Source organism: Chanodichthys erythropterus, chromosome 10 (assembly GCF_024489055.1).
Source record: "Chanodichthys erythropterus isolate Z2021 chromosome 10, ASM2448905v1, whole genome shotgun sequence".
NCBI classification, from domain to species: Eukaryota; Metazoa; Chordata; class Actinopteri; order Cypriniformes; family Xenocyprididae; genus Chanodichthys; species Chanodichthys erythropterus.
The window spans coordinates 32,690,157-32,713,539 of record NC_090230.1 but is presented as its reverse complement, the minus strand read 5'-3'; the positions used below and the strand labels follow the sequence as shown (position 1 = coordinate 32,713,539).

The 23,383-nt window shown below is 35.3% G+C and overlaps 1 protein-coding gene across 1 annotated transcript in view; it reads left to right on the top strand.

Moving 5' to 3' along the window:
- Nucleotides 1-23,383, top strand: part of LOC137028513 (myosin-IIIb) — a 42,109-nt gene that overhangs the window by 7,940 nt on the left and 10,786 nt on the right. The window contains exons 4-18 of the mRNA XM_067397374.1: nucleotides 1-74; nucleotides 8,222-8,324; nucleotides 8,463-8,619; nucleotides 12,498-12,600; nucleotides 12,821-12,946; nucleotides 16,660-16,768; nucleotides 16,851-16,967; nucleotides 18,395-18,495; nucleotides 18,874-18,960; nucleotides 19,505-19,570; nucleotides 20,547-20,660; nucleotides 20,879-20,990; nucleotides 22,006-22,049; nucleotides 22,258-22,320; nucleotides 22,622-22,741. The exon at nucleotides 1-74 is cut by the window's left edge and continues 29 nt beyond it. Of these exons, the coding sequence (XP_067253475.1) occupies nucleotides 1-74; nucleotides 8,222-8,324; nucleotides 8,463-8,619; nucleotides 12,498-12,600; nucleotides 12,821-12,946; nucleotides 16,660-16,768; nucleotides 16,851-16,967; nucleotides 18,395-18,495; nucleotides 18,874-18,960; nucleotides 19,505-19,570; nucleotides 20,547-20,660; nucleotides 20,879-20,990; nucleotides 22,006-22,049; nucleotides 22,258-22,320; nucleotides 22,622-22,741 (1,496 nt within the window). The remainder of the gene's footprint in view (nucleotides 75-8,221; nucleotides 8,325-8,462; nucleotides 8,620-12,497; nucleotides 12,601-12,820; nucleotides 12,947-16,659; nucleotides 16,769-16,850; nucleotides 16,968-18,394; nucleotides 18,496-18,873; nucleotides 18,961-19,504; nucleotides 19,571-20,546; nucleotides 20,661-20,878; nucleotides 20,991-22,005; nucleotides 22,050-22,257; nucleotides 22,321-22,621; nucleotides 22,742-23,383) is intronic.

Here is a 23,383-nt window from a genome sequence, read left to right as displayed (position 1 = left end):
GCACCAAACTGCTGCTGAGACACATCATGGAGCTGTGCAAGGCCAACTCACAGCTAGAGCAGCAGATCCTGCAGGTATGTCCCGTCAGTTGCATCTGCAAGCGTTCATTTGAATATAGCCACCAGGTTTGCACAGATTAGGACATCAATGATGTGTGTCGAGATTGCCCGCTGCGATCAGGTGGTCGGGTGTTTGAATTACAGGTAGGAAGCTGACACTGCGCCCCACCCTTGTCGCCACTGCTGGTGTGTATGTGTGTTACAGACTCATGTGGTTTCTGACATATTCAAATGGTGGGTATATGGGGTGTGTTTAATTTGTTTGTTATAATGTGTTTTTGGGAATGGCTTAAAGAGCCCATGAAATCAGACTTGGAGTTTCGTGGCTTTCAGTTCATGTCTATTATTGTTCATTTGCATGTTAAAATAATGTTTTAGCTAGTCATTGAACAATTTTTTTTTTTTTTAAATGGCTTAGAGAGCAGGCCATATATATAAATACAAACGCCCACCGATCAGGCATAACATTATGAACACTGTCAGGTGAAGTGAATAACACTGATTATCTCTTCATCACGGCACCTGTTAGTGGGTGGATATATTAGGCAACAAGTGAACATTGGGTGCATCTCAATCAGTTCCCTAGCTCATGAATCAGCATATCGTGTACACAAATTCGGGCACTGATAAGGACAGTAACGGACGCTGACTTGTTACACATTGGGACACTTATGACTCTATTTCCAGCGAAGTGACAACGTCCTCATTGTACAGCATCACTACTGCTATTTATGCACACAAGCCGAGCTGATATAATTCTGACAGTACTTGGAATGTTATTTAAAGTACATTATGATAAATACTTTGCTTGTTACATATACATGCAACATTTCAGCCGTAAATAAATTATAAATGTTAGCTAGATTGTTCATTACCTGTCTAGTGATGTATGTTTATGCTGAAATATAATAAAAAAAATGGTTTGCATTTTTTTTTTTAAATCTGTTGCGTGTCGTTAGGTGTAGTGAGTTGGCTCACATGATTTAAGTTTTGCGCTTCAGAAGTTACATTAAGGGAGCATAGTGAGCATCGATCCTCCTTGGTTTTTATGTGGGACTTTTTAGGGAGCGAATGTTTCAGTGCTCTGGAAGGATTCTGAAATTGAGACAACCCTTAAAATGGCCGACTCCCTGATCAGTGCCCTGACTTCTGAACTAGGGAGCTGATTGAGACGCACCCATTTTGTCCTCCAAGTTGATGTGTTAAGCCCCGTTCACACCGCCAGCGACTTTTTCACTGCATGTCGCTAGTCTCCTACTGTGAAGTCGCTTGTGGGCGTTCCAAGTGCTGTCGCTCTAATGTCATTGGTAGACTGCACATCTGATCATATCTATAGAAAATGCAGTCACAAATGATATATAAAACTAAGAAATCATTCTAATTGGACAAGGAATTAGGTTTAAAATAATTAAAAGTAACATTCTGCTGTTGTAGAGTGTTGTGACTGCAGAGCTCGGTGCATTAAATAATTAACTAGATTAACGATCGGTCTATCAACAAATTAAACTCACTCATACTGTCAAAAATACTACAATGTCATTCGAATTTGACAAATAATCAATTTTCTTGTCCCTAATAATAAACCCAATGCAGGGGAAACTGTAATATGAACAGCAGTGCTAAATTGCTCACAGCATCATATAATAACAACACAAAATGTATGAATCAAACTCACAAGACTGCCGACCGTTTCTTTTCCACGCATCATTTAATTATATCCATGTATGTACAGTCAAATCATATAAAACAGTGAAATCGCTCTGGAACTATTCATGTCTGTCTTGCCTGCACTTGAGACGGTGACGTGAGCTCCAGAGAGCTTCATTCCTATTGGCTGTCGCTCGCGAAATTCGCTCCTGATTTGCATAAAGTTGAAATATCTGAACTTTTGTCGCTTGTCTCTCGTCGCTTGCCACGCCTACATTCAGTCGCCAACGGTCACTGTCGCTCTTGTCGCCGGAAGTCGCCAGCGCTCCATTGAAATGAATGGGATCCTGTCACTTTGTCGCTGCTTGTCGCTGGCGGTGTGAACGGGGCTTCAGAAGCAGGAAAAATGGGTAAGCGTAAGGATTTGAGCGAGGGCCAAATTGTGATGGCTAGATGCATCTCCAAAACTGCAGCTCTTGTGGGGTGTTCCTGGTTTACAGTGGTCAGAATCTATCAAAAGTGCTCCAAGGAAGGAACGGTGGTGACAGGGTCGTGGGTGGACAAGACTCACTGAAGGCTGGTCCTTGTGGTCTGATCCAACAGACGAGCTACTGTAGCTCAAATTGCTCAAGAAGTTAATGCTGGTTCTGATAGAAAGGTGTCAGAATACACAGTGCATCACAGTTTGTTGCGTATGGAGCTGCAGATCAGTCAGGGCGTCCATGCTGACCCCTGTCCACCACCGAAAGAGTCAACAGTGGACATTTGAGCATCAGAACTGGACCACAGAGCAATGGAAGAAGGTGGCCTGTTCTGATGAATCATGTTTTCTTTTACATCATGTGGATGGCCGGGTGCATGTGTGTCGCTTACCTGGGGAACACATGGCACCAGGATGCACTATGGGAAGAAGGCAAGCCAGCAGAGGCAGTGTGATGCTTTGGGCAATGTTCTGCTGGGAAACCTTGGGTCCTGCCATCCATGTGGATGTTACTTTGACATGTACCACCTACCTAAGCATTGTTGCAGACCATGTACACCCTTTCATGGAAACTGTGGCCTCTTTCAGCAGGATAATGTGTCCTGCCACAAAGCGAAAATGGTTCAGGAATAGTTTGAGGAGTTGACTTGGCCTCCAAATTCCCCAGATCTCAATCCAAAGAGCATCTGTGGGATGTGCTGAACAAATAAGTCCGATCCATGGAGGCTCCACCTCACAACTTACAGGACTTAATGGATCTGCTGCTAACATCTTGGTGTCAGATACCACAGCAGACCTTCAGGAGTCTAGAGGAGTCCATGCCTCGACGGGTCAGGGCTGTTTTGGCAGCAAAGGGGGACCAACACAATATTAGGAAGGTGGTCATAGTGTTAATGCCTGATCGCTCTGTGTATGTGTATATCACACACTGTTTAATTTAAATTCTATAAATGTATATTTGCTAAATGCTAATGAGATCAGAAAGTATTATAGCTTTTGCTTTTCTTTTACTAATAATCGAAAAGCAAATGTTATAAAAGTTTGTCGTACACTGCTTACTTTCTTTCTTTAACAGCTCTGTCTAATAATTAGACAGAACTGTTAAACAGCAGCCAGTAAACGAAGTTAGACGGAGAATGGGAGCTCAGGCGCTGACGTTCTCACATCTTTTAAAATAGAAGTCCTTCACACTGTCAAATTAAAAGCTTCTGATACATGAGCCTAGCGGAAAAACTTATTCGGCTGATACCAATATATTAAAACTGCCAAATATCAGGCTATATATATATATATACAGTACAGTCCAAAAGTTTGGAACCACTAAGATTTTTAATGTTTTTAAAAGAAGTTTCGTCTGCTCACCAAGGCTACATTTATTTAATTAAAAATACAGTAAAAACAGTAATATTGTGAAATATTATTACAATTTAAAATAACTGTTTTCTATTTGAATATATTTGACAAAGTAATTTATTCCTGTGATCAAAGCTGAATTTTCAGCATCATTACTCCAGTCTTCAGTGTCACATGATCCTTCAGAAATCATTCTAATATGCTGATCTGCTGCTCAAGAAACATTTAATGTGTACAATTGTACAAAATATTTGTGTACATTTGTAACATTATAAATGTCTTTACTGCCACTTTTGATTGACTTAATGCATCCTTGCTGAATAAAAGTGTTAATTTCTTTAATTTCTTTAAAAAAAAATAAAAATAAAAATTCTTACTGACCCCAAACTTTTGAACGGTAGTGTATAATGCTACAGAAGCTTTGTATTTCAGATAAATGCTGTTCTTTTGAACTTTCTATTCATCAAGGAATCCTGAAAAAAAAAGTACACAACTGTTTTCAACATTGAAAATAATCATAAATGTTTATTGAGCAGCAAATCAGCATATTAGAATGATTTCTGAAGGATCATGTGACACTGAAAACTGGAGTAACGATGCTAATAATTCAGCTTTGCATCACAGGAATAAATTACTTTGTCAAATATATTTAAATAGTACACAGTTATTTTAAATTGTAATAATATTTCACAATATTACTGTTTTTTTACTGTATTTTTAATTAAATAAATGTAGCCTAGGTGAGCAGACGAAACTTCTTTTAAAAACATTAAAACTCTTAGTGGTTCCAAACTTTTGGACTGTAATATATATTTTTATATATATATATATATATATATATATATATATATATATATATATATATATATATATATATATATATATAAAATTAATATAATATAATTAATATAATATAATTAATATAATATAATTAATATAATATAATTAATATAATATAATTAATATAATATAATTAATATAATTAATATATTATTATATAATATTATATAATATATATATAAAAAATCAAATGCCCTCTTATAATATCAAATCAGGTTATATTACGTTGGTGGCTATTTATTTTTAAAAGCACCAATCTCTTTGATATGTCCTCCTCAAACTTTGTATATAAATATTCAAGTGGTTTCATGTGGGTGCAACTGCAATAATTTTGACCTGTTGTCTGTAATTTGAGGTTTTGGGACGGTTTGAGGAACAGATGTTAACATTTCGGGTTCTTTCTGTTGTTCCTTCATCACAGTGCAGGATTTCCTGGTTCGTTTTAGTGTTGTGATATGATACGAATTGGCATCGTACTCCTTTTTCTCCATATGACCCTCTCATAACATTTCCATGTTGTCATGCTCACACTGAAATTTATCATATCTGCCACTCATACTGCGTCAGTGTAAACATTACAAAACATCCAGGTTTCATTGCACATTACACGTCTTACTGGTTTCAACAGCAGGTTGGTTAGTTTGGAGTCATTTGCACAATATCTTTTGTTTTTTATTGGTCAAAACACCAGCTATAAACTAAGTTAAGAATAGTTTCCTGTATTGCTTCAGATCTTTGAAATAGAAAGAGTTATCATAAAGGTTACATTCATCAAGTCCAGTTCTTGACACATCATATGCTTTTTGTATGGCATTAATTCTGACGAAATGAGAAAGTTACTTAAACGTCAATGTGTTTTGAGAAACTCTCTGAGCAGGTCTTCTTTAAACTCATGGTGTGGTTGGTTACTCTCAGTTTATTTATATGTGTTATGCTGTTCTTAGTCTTTGTAGTTACTATAATTGCTGTGGTTTTATTTTCCTTGCTGTTTCATGGTCTGTGTTTGCTGAACCAGAAGAGAGAGTGAGAAATACAGCATCTTTTTAACCTGGAGTGTTTCAAATGCAGTCATATGCAATTTAACAGTAGCTCTACTTTACATACATTTACATAGATCTACCACTTAAATAAACAAGTGAATGTTGTCAAAACGTTTTAGGTTTTGATTATGGCAACTTTCTACAATGTACAATTAAAGATGTTGAAAATGTTTTATCTGTAGACTGCACAGTTTGCATTATTTGAATGCTGAAAAACAAGTATTGTGGGAATTATTAAGTTTTTACATCAACATAAATTTCAATATTAAAATCAAGTAAAAAGTCTGTAATAAAATAAGAACAAATAAACTACAAGCAATAGCAAAAATAAAAACAATAGAACAAAGATGCATATTAAATAAAGTTTAAATAATTAAATAAAGTGTGCTGTCACTTTAAGAGCTAATGCACTGATCCAGTATACTGATACTATTAGGCATGCATTTTCTTTTTCGACTGTTTACATTCACTTAACACATAACTGACAATGTTTACTAGGATACTTGCCAAGATGGGCATTTTGACATCATTTTGTGTGAAATTGTCTGTTAAAGAAGTTAAAGAGCGCTAAATTCAGTACTTGCATGCTGTCAGATGCAGCTTTCTGGGCACATACTTCAGATGTGCAGTTTGTGCACACTAAACTTATCGCACACCATCTTTTGCGTCGTCTTTTTTGGGTGGATTATCCCTTTAAGTTTGAGTTTTTCTTGTAGCATCAATCATACCTGCAAATGTAATATATAAAAAAAGTATTCATCCATCTGCCATTGGTCAGACAAATACATAATAGGTTAAGCCAAGATTTTGTCAAGTCTGAGCTCTCAGATTGCCAGTATTTAAAAAGGTTATAAAACCTTTACACATTAATATTGTCCCTGGTCTCACAATACTCTCAGTAAGACAGGATGTCTGGGGGAGTTCAGAGAAACATATAAGAAGTTTAGGAAGTGACCATGACTCTCTAGAGAATTGCATCAGCCAGAACGGTTCATCCGCCAGTGTGATTCAGGAAAATCTTACTGTTATATTACCCAATCAGGACGTGATACACTTTGACCCCCATTTGTGCATGGAGTTGGCAACCTTTGTTCCATGTTACTTCTCTTTCTGCACATATGTTTCCGTATAACACATTTCAACATCCTGTTCCTTGAATGTGTGATGTGCTTTAAGGTTTAAGACACTTATCTTGAAGAACATTTTCTGTTTTCATACTGCATGTTTGCATGGAGGCGTGTGTGTTTGTGTGCAAACTTTGCTCTCAGCTTCTAAAGTGGAATAACTAGTTTTGGGATCTCCAGAACAAAGCAGAGATTCAGCAATCCAGATTCACAGTTTTCTTTTGCGGTCTTGACAGTTGGCTCACGTTTCACTGTTGTCATAATGCTCCTAAAGTAAAGTCTTATTGCTCAGGTTGCTCTTTCATAGAGCAGGAGAGTTATATTATGAATCCAGTTAGTCACAGATAAAAAAAATAACTCTAAAAAATGAAAAATAAACACAAATGAGTCAATAGTTGATGTACAGTAAGAGTATAGAACTAAAAAGTACATTTTTTTCATCGGTTAAAATTCGTACTTTCGGTTAACGGTTAAACGGTCAATGTGAGCATCCCTAGATATAATGTTTCATATTGTTCGATATTGATAGTTATTGAAAAATTTATTTATTTATTTAAAAAGGACAGTACAAAAAAAGTTTGAATTTAACCAATGCATTTTTAATTTAGGCAAACTACAAATAATTTTAAATAAATAAAATATAAACAAATCTTTCTTATATTACAGCGATCTTGACTGTTGTTCATGCAACCGAACTTAATGTCTGTTTAAATTTTAAGACATTTAAGTTGAACTATATCGAGAGGTTATATCGGAAAAAAAATTTCTATCGTTATTGATTTAAGACATACAGTCAATAATATCGATACCGTTTTATTTAGCAAACAGCATTGCATTGCCGCGCGCCCCCCCTTCTGGATTCGAGTGTGGATCGCCTGCGACTGACTGTATTCGTCGTCTGACTGTATGCACCGAACCAAATTTTTCTTCAAGAATGATACAGAGCGAAGAGATGGTTACAACTACACAGCCCAGCCTAAGATAGCTTTCATATTGGGAGATATTTTCATGCATCAGGAATCTGCTTTTAAAATGCGGGGTATTGAAATAGCGTTTGAATGCGTGCATTTTTTTTGCTTTAGATTTCACAATCGCGCATACTCTGTGAATAGGGAGCGGCGGTGCTGAGTGCCCATTCTACAAGATAAGACATTTGTTAGACTGTTGTGCAACGAATCCTCCGCCATGGTCTTGTCAGTCATCTCGTTACGTGATCAGTGATCTCTTGATTCCTGCTGCACTTCGTACGACTCTGCAGCTTGTGCTGTTGGATGAGCTGGATAGGATTGAAGCGACCGTTATCCAACTAAATTAAATGGTATTATTATAAAAAGCAAAATGACATTGAAGGTGTAATGTAAATGTAGAGGTGGCATATTCTATCCTAATTTCACCCTCACACTCGGTCATGGCAATATCGCAAAACAGCTTTTCACCTCAACGAGAAATCTTGTCACAATTTAATCACACTGTATATATATATTACACAGAGTTTTTTGATAAGAAAAATATGTAAAAAAAAATAAAAAAAATGAAAAAGTGAGAACTTATGTTGTGACCAAAACATGGACATTTTTTCAACCAACATTTAGTGAATTCTACGACTGATTTAAAAGGAAAAAAAAAATTCTGTTTAGATTCTTCCTAACATGAGTTTGTCTGCTTGTGTTTAAATAGGTGAATCCACTTCTCGAGGCCTTTGGAAATGCTCAGACAGTCATGAATGACAACAGCAGTCGCTTTGGGAAATATATTCAGCTCCGCTTCCTGAACTCTTCAGGTAAAAAGATAACACTTTTCTCTCTGACCGTAATGGATCATATAACTTGGCAGCTTCCACTGGGTGTGTTTCTTGACCTGTAAATCAATTCAGTATTCTTCATTTGAACTTTGACCTGTGTTTTGTTGCCTTTTGTAGTCAAAGGGGCCAAAATCAATGAGTACCTCCTGGAGAAATCACGTGTGGTTCACCAGGATGAGGGTGAGCAGAACTTCCACATCTTCTACTTTATGTTGGCTGGCATTTCCATTGAGGATAAAGAGATATATGGCCTCCTGGATCCTACGCACTACCGGTGAGTCATCTGTGATGTCATTCCCTTTTGAAAACTGGATCAGCAACATTGTTTATGATGCACATCATAGATTAGCATCTTATCCATGCAGTTTATTGGAGGTGTGTCACATGTCGCCTCATACAGAACTATTTGTGGCACGGATGGCATGTCCTTAGTACAGTGTTTACTGTGTAAAAGGTTGATACAAAACATTGTGAGGTGATACTAAGATCTGATTGGATGAGACATATTTGAAGACACTCAAGGTTGTGGGTTAGAGTGAATTTATTATGGTCAAGTGGGTTTTGGGCAATTCACTGAGTTATAAAGGATTCGGATATAAATTTTTACAATGTTACATTACATTAAATGTTACATTAAAAATGTTAGAACATTTTTAAAAGATATCTTGGCTATTAAATTGTATTTAATTTAACTTTCAGTTTGTGTTGGGGGTCAAATATGCCCCCTATTGGTTCCCATGCAAAACTATGAAAAAGATAGTTTTTTACATATAACCTCTATTGTAGCTTGTCAGAGACTAAAAATATATAAAATATAAGAAATTATGAACTCTGACACAAAATAGTCTTTGTTTTTTTTTTTATAACAACATGACTGTTTGCACACTGAGGTGCAAATTAATACAACTTTGTATATATAGTAATATTTGTTCTTGGTTTAAAAGCATAATATGAAAGATTTTTGCATTCCAAAAACCGCTAGAACAATGTTATATATTTTATTGACTTGACATAATCCCAAATGTTTCCAACCATGTTTAAATCCAGAGAAATCAGCAATTATAACCAGTGTAACCATGTCATTGTGTTGCCTGTCAAAGACATCATATCCGCGTTACCCTCGATTTCTGCTTTTACTTCCGTAAACCATGGAAACATCAAAGACGCTCTAGTATATTATGTGTTTTATTAGACGGGTGAAGTTCGGAAACTTTTAATTGACATAAAAATAATCGTTATATACTGTAGCTCAACACGGTTAGTCATATTGTTTGAATCTTTTTTTTTTTTTTTTCTTGATTTACCGCGAGTAACATGTTTTGTACCCAAAAAGTAAATGAGATAACGTTATTAAGTGGCTTACATGGCATAATCAGAAAGAGCTTTATCAGTAATACAGCATTTTCTCCATTATACAATGTTTTAAAATGAATTGCATGCTGTTTAGCAACACAAGTCATCCAGGTTTTATTAATATAATATTTTAATATTGATCTAGATTACTGCAATATGCAACAAGTGTCTCATACCTGCCGCCAAGCTAACACACAGAGTAACGTTATAATATAACTTTCAACACACTGTAAAATGTATTTTTAGTATTGTTTTGACCAGGTAGACACTGCGTTACCCCACAATTTTAATTTGTCAAATAAACTGACCTGTTTGGGTAGTACACTTGCTGCTTTTTCATTTGAATGAAATAAAATAATGTGAATTTAAGTGATCAAACGTAACTGTTACAAAGTTCAAGTTCAGGGATGAAGGAGGCAGAAACCAGCAAATGTTCAGTGTAGCTTCAATCGTAGTAGACATAAACAACAAAATGAAAGGAGTGGCAGCAGCCGACTGCGGCATGTAAGCATAATAAATAAAGTGACTTAAAATGCCCTAGGCCTGGTCCTTTATCACCCTTCACTGTCATCATTTGACAGGTATCTGTCTCTCATTAGCATTCACTCATTCCGCTCCCATGGCTCTTGGCCCCACCCTGCTTCATATCACAGTAACGTTAATAAAACTTTGCTCATCCATGAACTTGATTTCTGCCTTAAGTCCAGTCGGATTGCTTTCCTTTGGCTGTGGAGGTGAAGACGACAACTCCCATGATTCCATGCCCATTCACAGCATCATCAAGCTACACCTTTGTTATTGTTTTGAATAAGAGACCTCTAGCAGTGAAAAATTCTGTGCTTTTAAGTACAAATAAATACCATTTAGTGTAAATAGCCTCTGCCTTTTCATTATGTCTGCTTTTCAAACCCTTGTGAGGGTAAAATAGATTTATCATCACATTTCTTTTCAGTGAAGCAACAAATTAGTGATTGAAATCTAAAAGACTAACAACCAAATAGTGTTGACAAAATGATGCTTTGAGCGCTGTTGAGTGGATTCGTAAATACCTGATTGGCCTATGTGTTCACACGCACATCAGATATGTCTGTGATTGTCTACAAATGATCAACGCTTCAAAAATATGTTATAAATAAAGATCAATGACACACATACACACGGGAACGTTTGAAAGCAGGCGTCTATCAGTGAACTGGTCCATTGCCACAGGTGTATAAAATCAAGCACCTAGGCATACAGACTGCTTCTACAAACATTGTGAAAGAATGGGTCGCTCTCAGGAGCTCAGTGAATTCAAGCGTGGTACCGTGATAGGTTGCCACCTGTGCAATAAGATCATTCATGAAATTTCCTCACTACTAAATATTCCATGGTCAATTGTTAGTGGTATCATAACAAAGTGGAAGCAATTGGGAACAACAGCAACTCCGCCACAAAGTGGTAGGCCACAGAGCGGGGTCAGCGCATGCGGAGGTGCACAGTGCGCAGAAGTCGCCAACTTTCTGCAGAGTCAATAGCTACAGACCTCCAAACTTCATGTGGCCTTCAAATTAGCTCAAGAACAGTGCATAGAGAGCTTCATGGAATGGGTTTCGTTGCCGAGCAGCTGCATCCATCACCAAGTGCAATGCAAAGCGTCAGATGCAGTGGTGTAAAGCACGCCGCCACTGGACTCTAGAGCAGTGGAGACGTGTTCTCTGGAGTGACCAATCACGCTTCTCTGTCTGGCAATCTGATAGACGAGTCTGGGTTTGGCGGTGGCCAGGAGAACTGTACTTGCCTGACTGCATTGTGCCAAGTGTAAAGTTTGGTGGAGGGGGGGATTATGGTGTGGGGTTGTTTTTCAGGGGTTGGGCTTGAACCCTTAGTTCCAGTGAAAGGAACTCTTAATGCTTCAGCATACCAAGACATTTTGGAATTTCATGCTCCCAACTTTGTGGGAACAGTTTGGAGATGGCGACCAGTGCACAAAGCAATGTTCATAAAGACATAGATGAGTGAGTTTGGTGTCAAGGAACTTGACTGGCCTGCACAGAGTCCTGACCTCAACCCGATAGAGCACCTTTGGGATGAATTAGAGCGGAGACTGTGAGCCAGGCCTTCTCGCCAACATCAATGCCTGACCACACAAATGCGCTTCTAGAAGAATGGTCAAAAATTCCTTCCCAGAAGAGTTGAGGCTGTTATAGCTGCAAAGGGAGGGCCAACTCCATATTAAACCCAACTGATTAAGAATGGGATGTCATCAAAGTTCATGCCTGTAAAGGCAGGCGTACCAATACATTTGGCAATATAGTGTATCTGATGAGCGTGTGAACACAAGGGCAAATCAGAGGTGTTAACGAATCCACTCAACAACGCTCAAAGCAACACATTTTTCATTTCAGTACCGTGGTTGGAACTTTTGACAACACTACAACCAAAAAAAAAAACATCCTTTCACAGATTTTGTTAAACTGTGAATCTCAAATAGAAAGAAAAAGCAAATTTTACTTTTATGGTTCAAAAGACGAGTCTTCAGTTTCAAGTAAAGTTTTCATGTATTTCATATTTAGTCTTTTTCAATCTAAAATAAAGGTTTTCTGTAGATTTTTGGCAAATTGCATGGAAACCAGTGGGGGTCAGTTTCACCCCTAACACAATCGTAGTTACCAAAGGTTATACAGTCATTCCAAAACACATCTATGTGTTGAAACTTTGCATGCACATTCATGACCTAAATGAAAAGAAGTCCAAAAAATTCAAAAAGAAATAATATATTATATATAACAAGAAATAACATATTTTTGTTCTTGTCAGTTATTTGAATGGCAGATTTGGGCAGGAAGATGCAGTGCAGACCTGGCGTGTGAAATATGCTGAGGTGTGTAACGCAATGGACATGGTGGGATTTGAAGAGCAGGTAAGAACTAAACTCACTGTCATGTCAAGCATTGACAACAGTGTTCTGTGGTTTGACATGCTATACTTCATCTACAACTTAATATATCCTCTACTGATTAAATAAGATGCTACATTGAATATTCGAACTTTCAAAAATTATTCTACTGCAGTACCATTGAACTGCTTTAAAATGGCGTAATTACAGTTCCCGTTTCACATTCACATCATCTCATTTGTAGGAAAAGGTGGACATGATGACGATTCTAGCTGGCATTCTGTCCCTGGGAAACATCACCTTTGAAACGACAGACAGCGACGTTCTGAAGGTGTCAGAGACATCACGCGGCTGGTTAAAAGCTACTGCAGTGAGTTTCCTGTTTGTATACTTGCAGATGTGTGGTAACACACAATTGGTCACAATTCACAAGTCATCATGGCACACTGTAGATGTGACAACTCTCAACTACTGTTAAATGCATTTAAAAAAAAAAAAACTTTTTGTAAACAAGTGTGAACCGAAATGGAAAGAAAAGTTTCAATCTTAAAGTCTGAAAACCTCAGCAGACCATGCGGTGCAAATGCTTGTACTTGCTAAGGAATATAGTTGATCAACCTGGGCTGCGTTTCTCTGTAGCATAATGGTAGCAATGGTTTATATGATCTACTTAGGGCTGCATTTCCCAAAAGCAAATTAGGGAACTTTAAAATTGCGATTACTATGCATGGGAAAGTAGTGGACGTTCTTTAGTACCGAAATACGTGATATGGCTTAGTGCGGTTATCAAATGTAGCAAAAGTCAAAGCGGCAGGAATTGAACCTTTACTGCCAGATCTGAGTGCTGACTTGAAGCTGAACAGCGAAACTGAAGTAAAGTGCAAAAGTAAATATGTCTCACACATTTGTGTCTGTCATTTTGTTAATGTGAATGCCATTTTACACATTTGTAACTATTAATCTGTAACTACAACTTCGTAACATGGGTGTTTTGATAGTTGTCTGTGTGTGCAAATCAAAACATTCAGCTTTTCACATCAGGGCTTTGAGTGTAAATTACAATTTACAAATACAAATATGAATACGACAAGTTCTCACATTCAAATCAGCAACCTCTTGGTTTTTACTACTGTTTTACCTTCATAAATTCACCCCTATTTGGGTGTGAGCAAAAACACACCGTTTTTGTGTGTGTCCCTTTAAGTGCAAATGAGCTGCTGCTCCCCGCCCCCTTTCCAGAAGAGGGCGGAGCTTTAACAGCTCAACAACAACAAAGCTGGAGAATCTCACGCAGCCAAAATGAGGATTGTCAGTAACGTTGTTCAGTCTTACATTGTTCAAACCGGAGTCGAAACTGATGGAAAGACACAGGAAGAAGTTACAACTTTTAGAATGAAACTGGACGTTTATGAATGGTTAGTGGATAAATTTATGTAGTTGCTGTGGAGTTGATTTAACTCATCGACTAGCATGTGCCATCATTTTAATCTTTGTGAAGCAGTCCGGCGTAAAATGACGGTATGACAACAACACTCTACTACAACAACTCTTCCTCTTCTCTAAAGCGGCCCAACATGGCCTCACCCCCTTTTTTTGCGTATTCTCGGGGGCGAAGTATATAATAAATTATTATATATATATATATATATATCTCCCTTAGCATTGAACTTTGAGCGTCGTAACTTTGCAGATGTTGTTTCTGCTCAAACAGCAACATTACACACTAACTAAAGTTAAAAAAGTGAAATCATAATCAAGGAACCCTTCAAATATTTAATTGCCTAGCTCATTTTGAGTGCATTTAAAATGGCATTGGTGTGACATCACTTAAATTGATTTAATCGTGTTGTTGCTGGTGTGTTCAGGGTGGTTGTTTACAGGCAAAAACCAAACTGCATGATTTTCTCACCCCTAGATATTTTTCAGCTGTTTTCTGGTCCAGCAGGTGAAAAGGATGTGTCTGATCACATAGTAAAGTAACAGCACACTCTTCTCAACAAACACGCATCATTTAAAAAAATCATTTAAGGATGATGCACATGCTGAACTTTAATATTTAGTGTTATAGATTTGTTCACACCACTAACCCCAAACCATGATCAACAGTAATGGTGAAACTTCAGTTAAAAAAGCTGACACGTACACCAGGTTTTCTCGGGAGATGAATGTTAGCCTACCCTCCCAGCGTCACCTCGACCGCCCTACTGTTTAATCAGGTGAATTACGGCCTGTGTGCACACAAAGAAACTCTTTTAAGGGCAAGCTGAAGGAGGCGTGGGTCCGCCTACATCTGGCCTTTTACGATAAGACACACAGTGCACAGAAAAGCCAGAAGTGGCTATGTTTAGACTCTATTAGGTCGTCCTGCACCTATGGGGCAGTTAATAGTAGCACGTTGCATTTTCCTGACGCAGGACGATTTCCATTTATAAAATCTACTGTGGCATACTTTAACTTTTGGAGCAGATTTGGAAGTTTAGATTTGAGGTGCCTTTTGTTGTACCAATGTATATGTGTCCATAATTGCCCCCAGCATCTAAATGAACAAATTAATGTGACCTTTCCTGTATGACATTTACGTCTTGGTCACATTTGACTAGTCATTGTTCTTTCCAAATGGCAGGGTCTGTTTCTTTTGTGTGTTTTTTTTTTCTTTTGTGTATTTTTTTTTTTTGTAGCACAATTCATTCCTTACATTTGGTCTGTCTTGCTTTACACAACGTGATTTATAGCCGATAGCATGTTCAACATTCTTTGTTGGTCTTAAAATAACATTCCTTTAAAAGAATCATGACACTCACCTCAGGTGTGTATGCATGTTTTAGGAGAAACTAGGGCTGCACAATTTTAGGGAAAACAAATCTAATTGCATTTTTTTTGTCCCCTTACAAAAATTACTGTTGCAATTAAACAATGCAACTGCATTAAACAATGCAATTAAAAATAAATAAAAAATCCAGGTTTGCTGTACTTGTTTGTCCAGAATTTTGTGGTTATATATCAATGTGGAATTTTGTGGTTCTGTATCAATATATATCAATACTTAGTAAAAACAAAATAAGAAATATTACTATTGCAATATTTCCCTGTAAAATAAAACAATCAAGATATTGCCAATTTTGGGATATTGCATAAAAAAGGCTGGATGGAAATACCAAGATGTGCATAAATTCAAAAAATATGCATAAAAAACTTATGCGCTTAATTAAGTCAGATATTTTTTTATCCTATAAGAAGACATGCATGAACTACGTTGGAAACACATTTACTGAATAAATCCCTCGATGGTCAAAAAAACTCATGTGACTTGTAAACAGACTAACCAGCAGATCCGTTTTATCACACAACATCTGAAATGTTTTTTTAGTTATTTTATCTAATTTTACAAGATGTAATATATGTTCAGCTGTGAAGTTTCAGCTCAAAATCCCCCACAGATCATTTATTATAGCTTGTTAAATTTGTCCTTATTTGGGTGTGAGCAAAAACACACCGTTTTTGTGTGTGTCCCTTTAAATGCAAATGGGCTGCTGCTCCCGCCCCCTTTCCAGAAGAGGGCGGAGCTTTAACAGCTCAACAACAACAAAGCTGGAGAATCTCACGCAGCCAAAATGAGGATTGTCAGTAACGTTGTTCAGTCTTACATTGTTCAAACCGGAGTCGACACTGATGGAGAGACTCAGGAAGAAGCTACCACTTTTAGACGTTTCTGAATGGTTAGTGGATAAATTGATGTAGTTGCTGTGGAGTTGATTCAACTCATCCACTAGCATGTGTCGTCATGTTAATCTTTTGTGCAAATCCAGCGTTGAATTGACCCTTGTTTGTGAAGCAGTCCGGTTTAAAACAACACTCTACTACAACAACTCTTCCTCTTCTCTAAAGCAGCCCAACATTGCCCCGCCCCCTTTGTTGTGTGTTCCCAGGGGCGGGGTTTATGTAAATTTTAGGGTTAGTGATATTACCAACCCGGGGAGAAGCTCATTGTATTCCCTACCAACCGTTTGTTGGAGTCCTTAAGCGATTTCTGTAAAAGAAAACTTCAATAAAAGAAGCATTTTGTATGTTTGTTTCTGTAACCAGGGTCAGTTTGGCGTTCAGGAAGAGGATTTACTAAAGAGTCTGACCTGCACCACGTCTGTGACGCGAGGAGAGGCCATCCAGCGACTACACAACCAGCAGCAGGCTGAAGGTACGACTTCATCAGCGTGACATCACTAGTGTGTTTGACACTTTTCATAATGATCACCATCTGTTTTAAATGATCATTTCAGATGCCAGAGATTCCATCGCTAAAGTGGCCTACGGTCGCGTGTTCGGATGGATCGTCAGTAAAGTCAACGAGCTGCTCGCTCCTAAAGTAGATTGTGATGTGGAGCTCAATGAAATAGGTAAATATACCAGTTAAGGCTGTGACTGAGAAGTGTTGTATTAAAAGTAATCATTTTCGTTATTTGGAATAAAGCTAAAATAAAATATCAAATGAGATTAAAACATACATTTAAAATTTGCTTCTGCACCATTTTTTCCTATTTAGTATGGAAGCTTGTTTCTGCCATGAAATTAAAAATAAAAAAGGTTATAAAGTTATAAAGTCAGATATAACTATGAAGTCTTTATAACATGCAACTCTGACTTTGTAACTCGCAATTCTGACTTTATATCATGTAAAATGGTGAGATATAAAGTCCCTAGTTGCAAGAAAAAATGTCAGAATTATGAGATAAAAAGTCGCAATTACCTTTTTAATTTTTTTATTTAGTGGTGGAAACAACCTTCCATAATTTAGCTTTTTATTATTATTATTATTATTCAGTTTTAGTTTGTGGTTTTAGTACTTGCATTTAAAAATAAAATACAAAAAAAAAGGTTTGTTAAAGTACTAAAATTACTAAAAATAAAACTGACAAGAAGTAAATTAAAGCTGGAAATATAAAAAATAGAAATATAAAAAACTAATAAAAATGACAAAAGCAAACAAAAAAAAAAGACTAAGACTTAAACTAAAATAAAATGAAAACTGAAAATATAAAAATAAAAGCTCAATAAATGCTAGTAACCAACCCAGTGTTGTTAACGTTAACTAAAACTTAAACTATTCAAAATTGTTTTCATTATTTGAAATAATGCAGAAATAAATTAATACAAATATTTTAGGCAAAAAACCATCAACTTAAATTTTAAAAAAGATTGTTTTTCATCCAATATATATATATATTTTTATATAAATCTAGTAAACTTTATAAAGCTATTTTATAAAGCTAAATAAAATATATTTGTAGAAAATGGTGCAGAAGCACAACATTACAAAAACTTGAGCTAAATTAAAACGAAAACTGAAAATATAAAAATAAAGCTAATTCAAATAGTATGTGAATAATACTATTTTCAGTGCCTGATGCTGTTATTCTAAATAATATCAATTACTATTGAAAACAAAATGTTTTACATCCTTTGATTAACACTTAATTATTTCAGTTTTCGCAGATTTATCTCCCTATTCCTAGTGAATACCTCCAGTTTTTCCATTGTGAACAGTAACAAACTTGTACACAATGTAAAAACAACACTTTTACCAATGTTTGGTGCAAATATTACAGTTTTCCTCCATTTATCAGACTAAATATAACAAGCCTGTAACTGCTTTCTGGCTTGTTGTTAAATGTCATGTTTGTTATGGAGAATTGCATTTTTTCCATCCATTTCGCTAGCTGTTTGGAAAATTCCTTTTATTTTGTGGTAGTCGGATGGAAATCCAAAGCACAATTTCTTATCGAAGTTATGTGACATTTGAGGCTTGCTCTTTCTATATTTACAGGAATCCTTGACATCTTTGGTTTTGAGAACTTCACTGTGAACCGATTTGAGCAGCTCTGCATCAATCTGGCTAACGAACAGCTCCAGTTTTTCTTCAACCATGTAAGTCTGTATTATGAGTTTAATTTTTATATAGGAAAATGAAACTGACAGTGGTTTGGGAAGTGCACATGTTGAAATGTTTCATATTTTTTGTTATGCGTTTATGTGGCGACAACTCAAGCTTGATTGATTGAAGTCTCATCTTGGACTGTCTTTGTCAGTACAAAGACAAAAAATATACAAATATAAAGATTTGGTCATTTAACTTTACAACTTTACAAGATTTATCTGCCTGTAGTGTGGAAAACTCAAGGCAGCAGATGTTACAAACCATTTAAATGCCACATTCGATCATGGTCACTGCCGGTTCTTTTAACAGGACTTGATTTGCCACTCCATGAATCTGATGATCTCATTTTCCATGTCATTTCCCTTTAGCACATTTTTCTGATGGAACAGAAAGAATATAAAGAGGAAGGCATCACATGGGAGACCATAACCTACAAGGACAACAAACCCATACTGGTACATCTACATTCAAAACCTTCACCCTCCGTGATTGTCCTGTACTTTCTCCAACTTTTTTCCCCATTTTTCCTTCTCTCTGACTCCAAAAATACACCCGAGCTCTGTGTTTGGCAGACGGCCATGCGGTAAATCCCAAACACAGGAAGTGCTGACAGAGCAGGACACGTAGCTTTGAGGATCTCTCTCAAATTTCTGTGTGCATTCTGACCCAAATCCTTCAGCATGCTGAATGGGAAACTAAAGGAAACTGTGGTCTTTGCATGAAGCTTGTTTTCACCTCATTCTGGCGTGAGATTCCTGGGCCGACCTGCTCTGTAAATATGAACTCTGCCCTGTAATTATAGGAATTCAGCAGCCGCCTGTTTTGAAAGCTGCATACTTACATGCATGTCACGTTCATGTAATATTCAGCCTATAACTCTGAAACCACTGCATATCCTGTAGCGTAACATGAATCTACAGCGCCGTCAGCTAGAGAAGCCTGTTTAGCTTGTCAGCATGGAAAACTCATTCACTCATGCCAGGTTTATTCCTGTTTCAGGACCTGTTCCTCACGAAACCCATCGGGATTCTCTCTCTGCTGGATGAACAAAGTGCCTTTCCTCAGGTATGTGTTGGCAACTAACACCTGAGACACAATGAGAAAACATGTTGCCAAATCCTCAATTGAGTCACTTTAAAAAGGTTTTTGTTTGTTTTATATATATATATATATATATATATAAATTTAATTTATTTTTAATTTATTTAATTTATTTTTTTATTTTAATTTGTTTTATTATTTTTTATTTAGTAATTTTTAATTTTTAGTTTATTTTATTTTTATTTATGTATTTTTATTTTTTTAATTATTTATTTTTATTTTTATTATTTTATTTATTTTTTCTAATTGCATTTACATTTTATGCATTTAGCAGATGCTTTTATCTAAAGCGTCTGCTTTGTACATATTTATATACCTAAAAGTGTAGTCATTTCAATCGGTTCCTTTTAAGTATTGCAATCTCTTAAAAGTAATTGAGTAATTTTATATATGATTTTAATTTATAATTTATATTTATAATTTATGTAATTGCTTTAGCAAAATTTAAAATAAGAGTATATACATTTTTTTTACAAACGGAAAAACAAAAATTTTGTACATAGAGCTCAAACTATATTTTTGTATCACGTTTCATAAAGAAATATTTTTATCAACATTTTTATTTTGTTTAAAGGATCAGGAAACTGTTCCTTTAAAAAAAAAAAAATAAGAAAAAACAAATTCTGACAAATTTTTATTTAAATTGTTAGGCTTTACAGGGTTAAAAGTAATTGTAGTAAAAAAAGCAACACAGAGATGTCAGAGCCATAAGCCCAAAACATTTAATGCCAATTTTCATTCCATCCATTTAATATATTTGTACGGTGGAGACATTTTACGTAGATAACCTTCACTCTGTTCCATGTACGTTTGGGATACTGTGGTCATGTGACTGCATTTGTTGTGAGAGACTAGTGAATCTCAAGCATAAGTTAAAAACACAGCTGTTTATGACATATGTGATATAATATGTGATAAGATTGTCTTTTTGCACCCGCAGGCCACTGACCGAGATTTTGTTGACAAGTTAAACAGCAAATTTAAGACGGCTCCAAACTTTGAGGTTGTGCGAAACCACACCCCACTGTTCACTATTGTGCACTATGCTGGGAAGGTGAGTCTACAAACCAACGTCATCATCATTACCTAACAATTCACCTGATCAGTGACATCATTTAGATGTCAACAGAGACTGTAATGCGTGTTATTGTTGTGCTGGTTAATAATTAAATGATTGTGTGTTTTTCCCTGAGGAGATGCATTAATGAGGGTGTGTGTCTTCATAATGTGTGCATTATTCCTGCATCAACTGTGTTTTTGTGGTCTGTTTAGGTGCAATACAATGCAAGCGGTTTCCTTGAGAAAAACCGAGACACAATACCAGCCAACATTCGCCAGCTCTTCATCAACAGCGTCACTCCTCTCCTCAGTGTTTTGTTCGCAGGTCTGAACTGACTCAGATGTTTTTTTGTGTGTGTGTGACTAATATATATATATATATATATATATATATATATATATATATATATATATATATATATATATATATATATATATATATATATATATATATATATATATTTTTTTTTTTTTCTATTTATACTATTTTTGATTTATTTATCTATTTTTTTTATTCATATATTTTTATATTTATTTATTTAAATTTTATTTATTTCATCTATTTTTTATTTATCTGTTTTTATTTTATTTATTTTTAGTTTTAGTTTTTTATTTATCTATTTTTTATTTTATTTATTTAAAATTTATTTATATTTTTTATTTATTTTTTATTCACATATATAATCAAATATACTGTATATATGCAAAACATAATTTAATAAATGAATTTAGATTTTTTTATAACTCTAATATATATATATATATATATATATTAGTTATAAAAAAATCTAAATTCATTTATTAAATTATGTTTTGCATATATACAGTATATTTGATTATATATGTGAATAAAAATAAATAAAAAAATATAAATAAATTTTATATAAAAACTGTGTGTATATATATATATATATATATATATATATATATATATATATATATATATATATATATATATATATATATATATATATATATATATATATATATTATTAATAATAACAGTATTATTATATATAATTATTGAAATATCATATCATATATATTAATTATAATTATGTTTTTAGTTTTTACTACATTTAATATAATTTAAGTAACATTTTTTTTCCTATGCATGTCATTTTAAGTATTTATTTAATTATTATGGCTATTATATTTTATTATTCACAGATAATTAAACTGCAAATACCTAAACAAAAGCATTTGGTTCTGAGTTTCAGTTTTGAACACACACAAAAATATTATTGTAATTATTATTATTATTATTATTATTATCAACATCATTACTATTGTTATGTTTTATTTATTTATTTTTAAAATTTAATCTTTTCTTTTTTCAGCTACAATTTCTCGAACAGGCACACTAATGCCAAGGAAAGCCAAGGTATAACTAAGATTTTGATTTATTTTTTGACATACCATCTTACTTTACGAGTGTTTGTTAAAACACGTTGTGGTATTTCCCAAATACCTTGAAAGGCTGGAATTTCAAGAAAATATGTAGCTGTACAAATGACAAATTCGTCTTACCTTTGAGATCAGTGATAATGAATGCAGAGAGGGATTACAGCATGTAAATCTGCCTATTTTAGCTACAAGTTGCAGAAGACAACTTCAACTCGACCAGGAAGCAGTCCGTTGGTGCGCAATTCAAGGTAAATTAGAAATAGTCATTTTATTGGATTTATTTCACATTTGTCATTTTATTGGAAGCATCCTATAATCAAATGAATCAAATGTTTGTAAATGCACCTGAATGTATGTGCGCTTGAATATGTACATCTATTTATTTTTTGCATGAATCAGAAATATTATATGGACGAATCTCTCAAAAAACTGTCAAGAAGTTCATATTTCACCCCAAAATGAAGTGAAGCCTAATTCTTGGACCATTTAAGATTTCTGCATTGTGATTGTCTTAATTAAGCGAAACTAAAAGTGTTTTGTTCCGTACAGCACTCCCTGGCTGTCCTTATGGAGAAGATGTTTGCCGCCGGTCCACACTTTGTTCGGTGCATCAAACCCAACCGAAGCAAACAGCCCGATCAACTGGACAGTAAACTGGTGATGGATCAGGTAGGTTAACTGGAGTCACTGCAGAGTCACTTCACAATCATCAGGCTTCCACTGGGCTTGGCCCGGTTTGTGGCCCCTTTTATTTTCCACAGTGGAGCCAAATGCATTCCTGCCCTCCAGTTCTCTGAGCTGTACTAAAACCTGGAAGCCTTTTAGTGCTGTTATGATGGAGTTAAATCCAAATCCCTCTAATGATAGAGGAGCCACTGGGTTTGTGTGCCAATATGAACTGAACGCTGTATTAAGCGCTTGTCTTGTTGGATCTGCTCAGTGACCAGCAAGTTCAGATTGTAACACTGACTATAAGCTCTGTATAGTGTAGATACTAGTAAAAAGTAGAAAATATGAGCAGTGTCTGTCCATTTAAAACTTTACTACTTTACTAGGCTGCTTCTTACTTGTTGCTAGGTTGTTTTGGGTACTTTTTTATAGTTATAGTAGTATTACTTATTTATAGTAGTATTACTTACTTATTATAGTAGTACTTATACTTAGTTATAGTAGTAATAAGTAGTAACCACCAACTAGCAAAAAAAAAAAAAAATTCTGTTCTCAAAGAAACATCCTGTTCAAATGACATAATTTGTCTCGCTCTGTGCATGTGTATATATATATATGCATAAACTGCTATTAAGTCACATG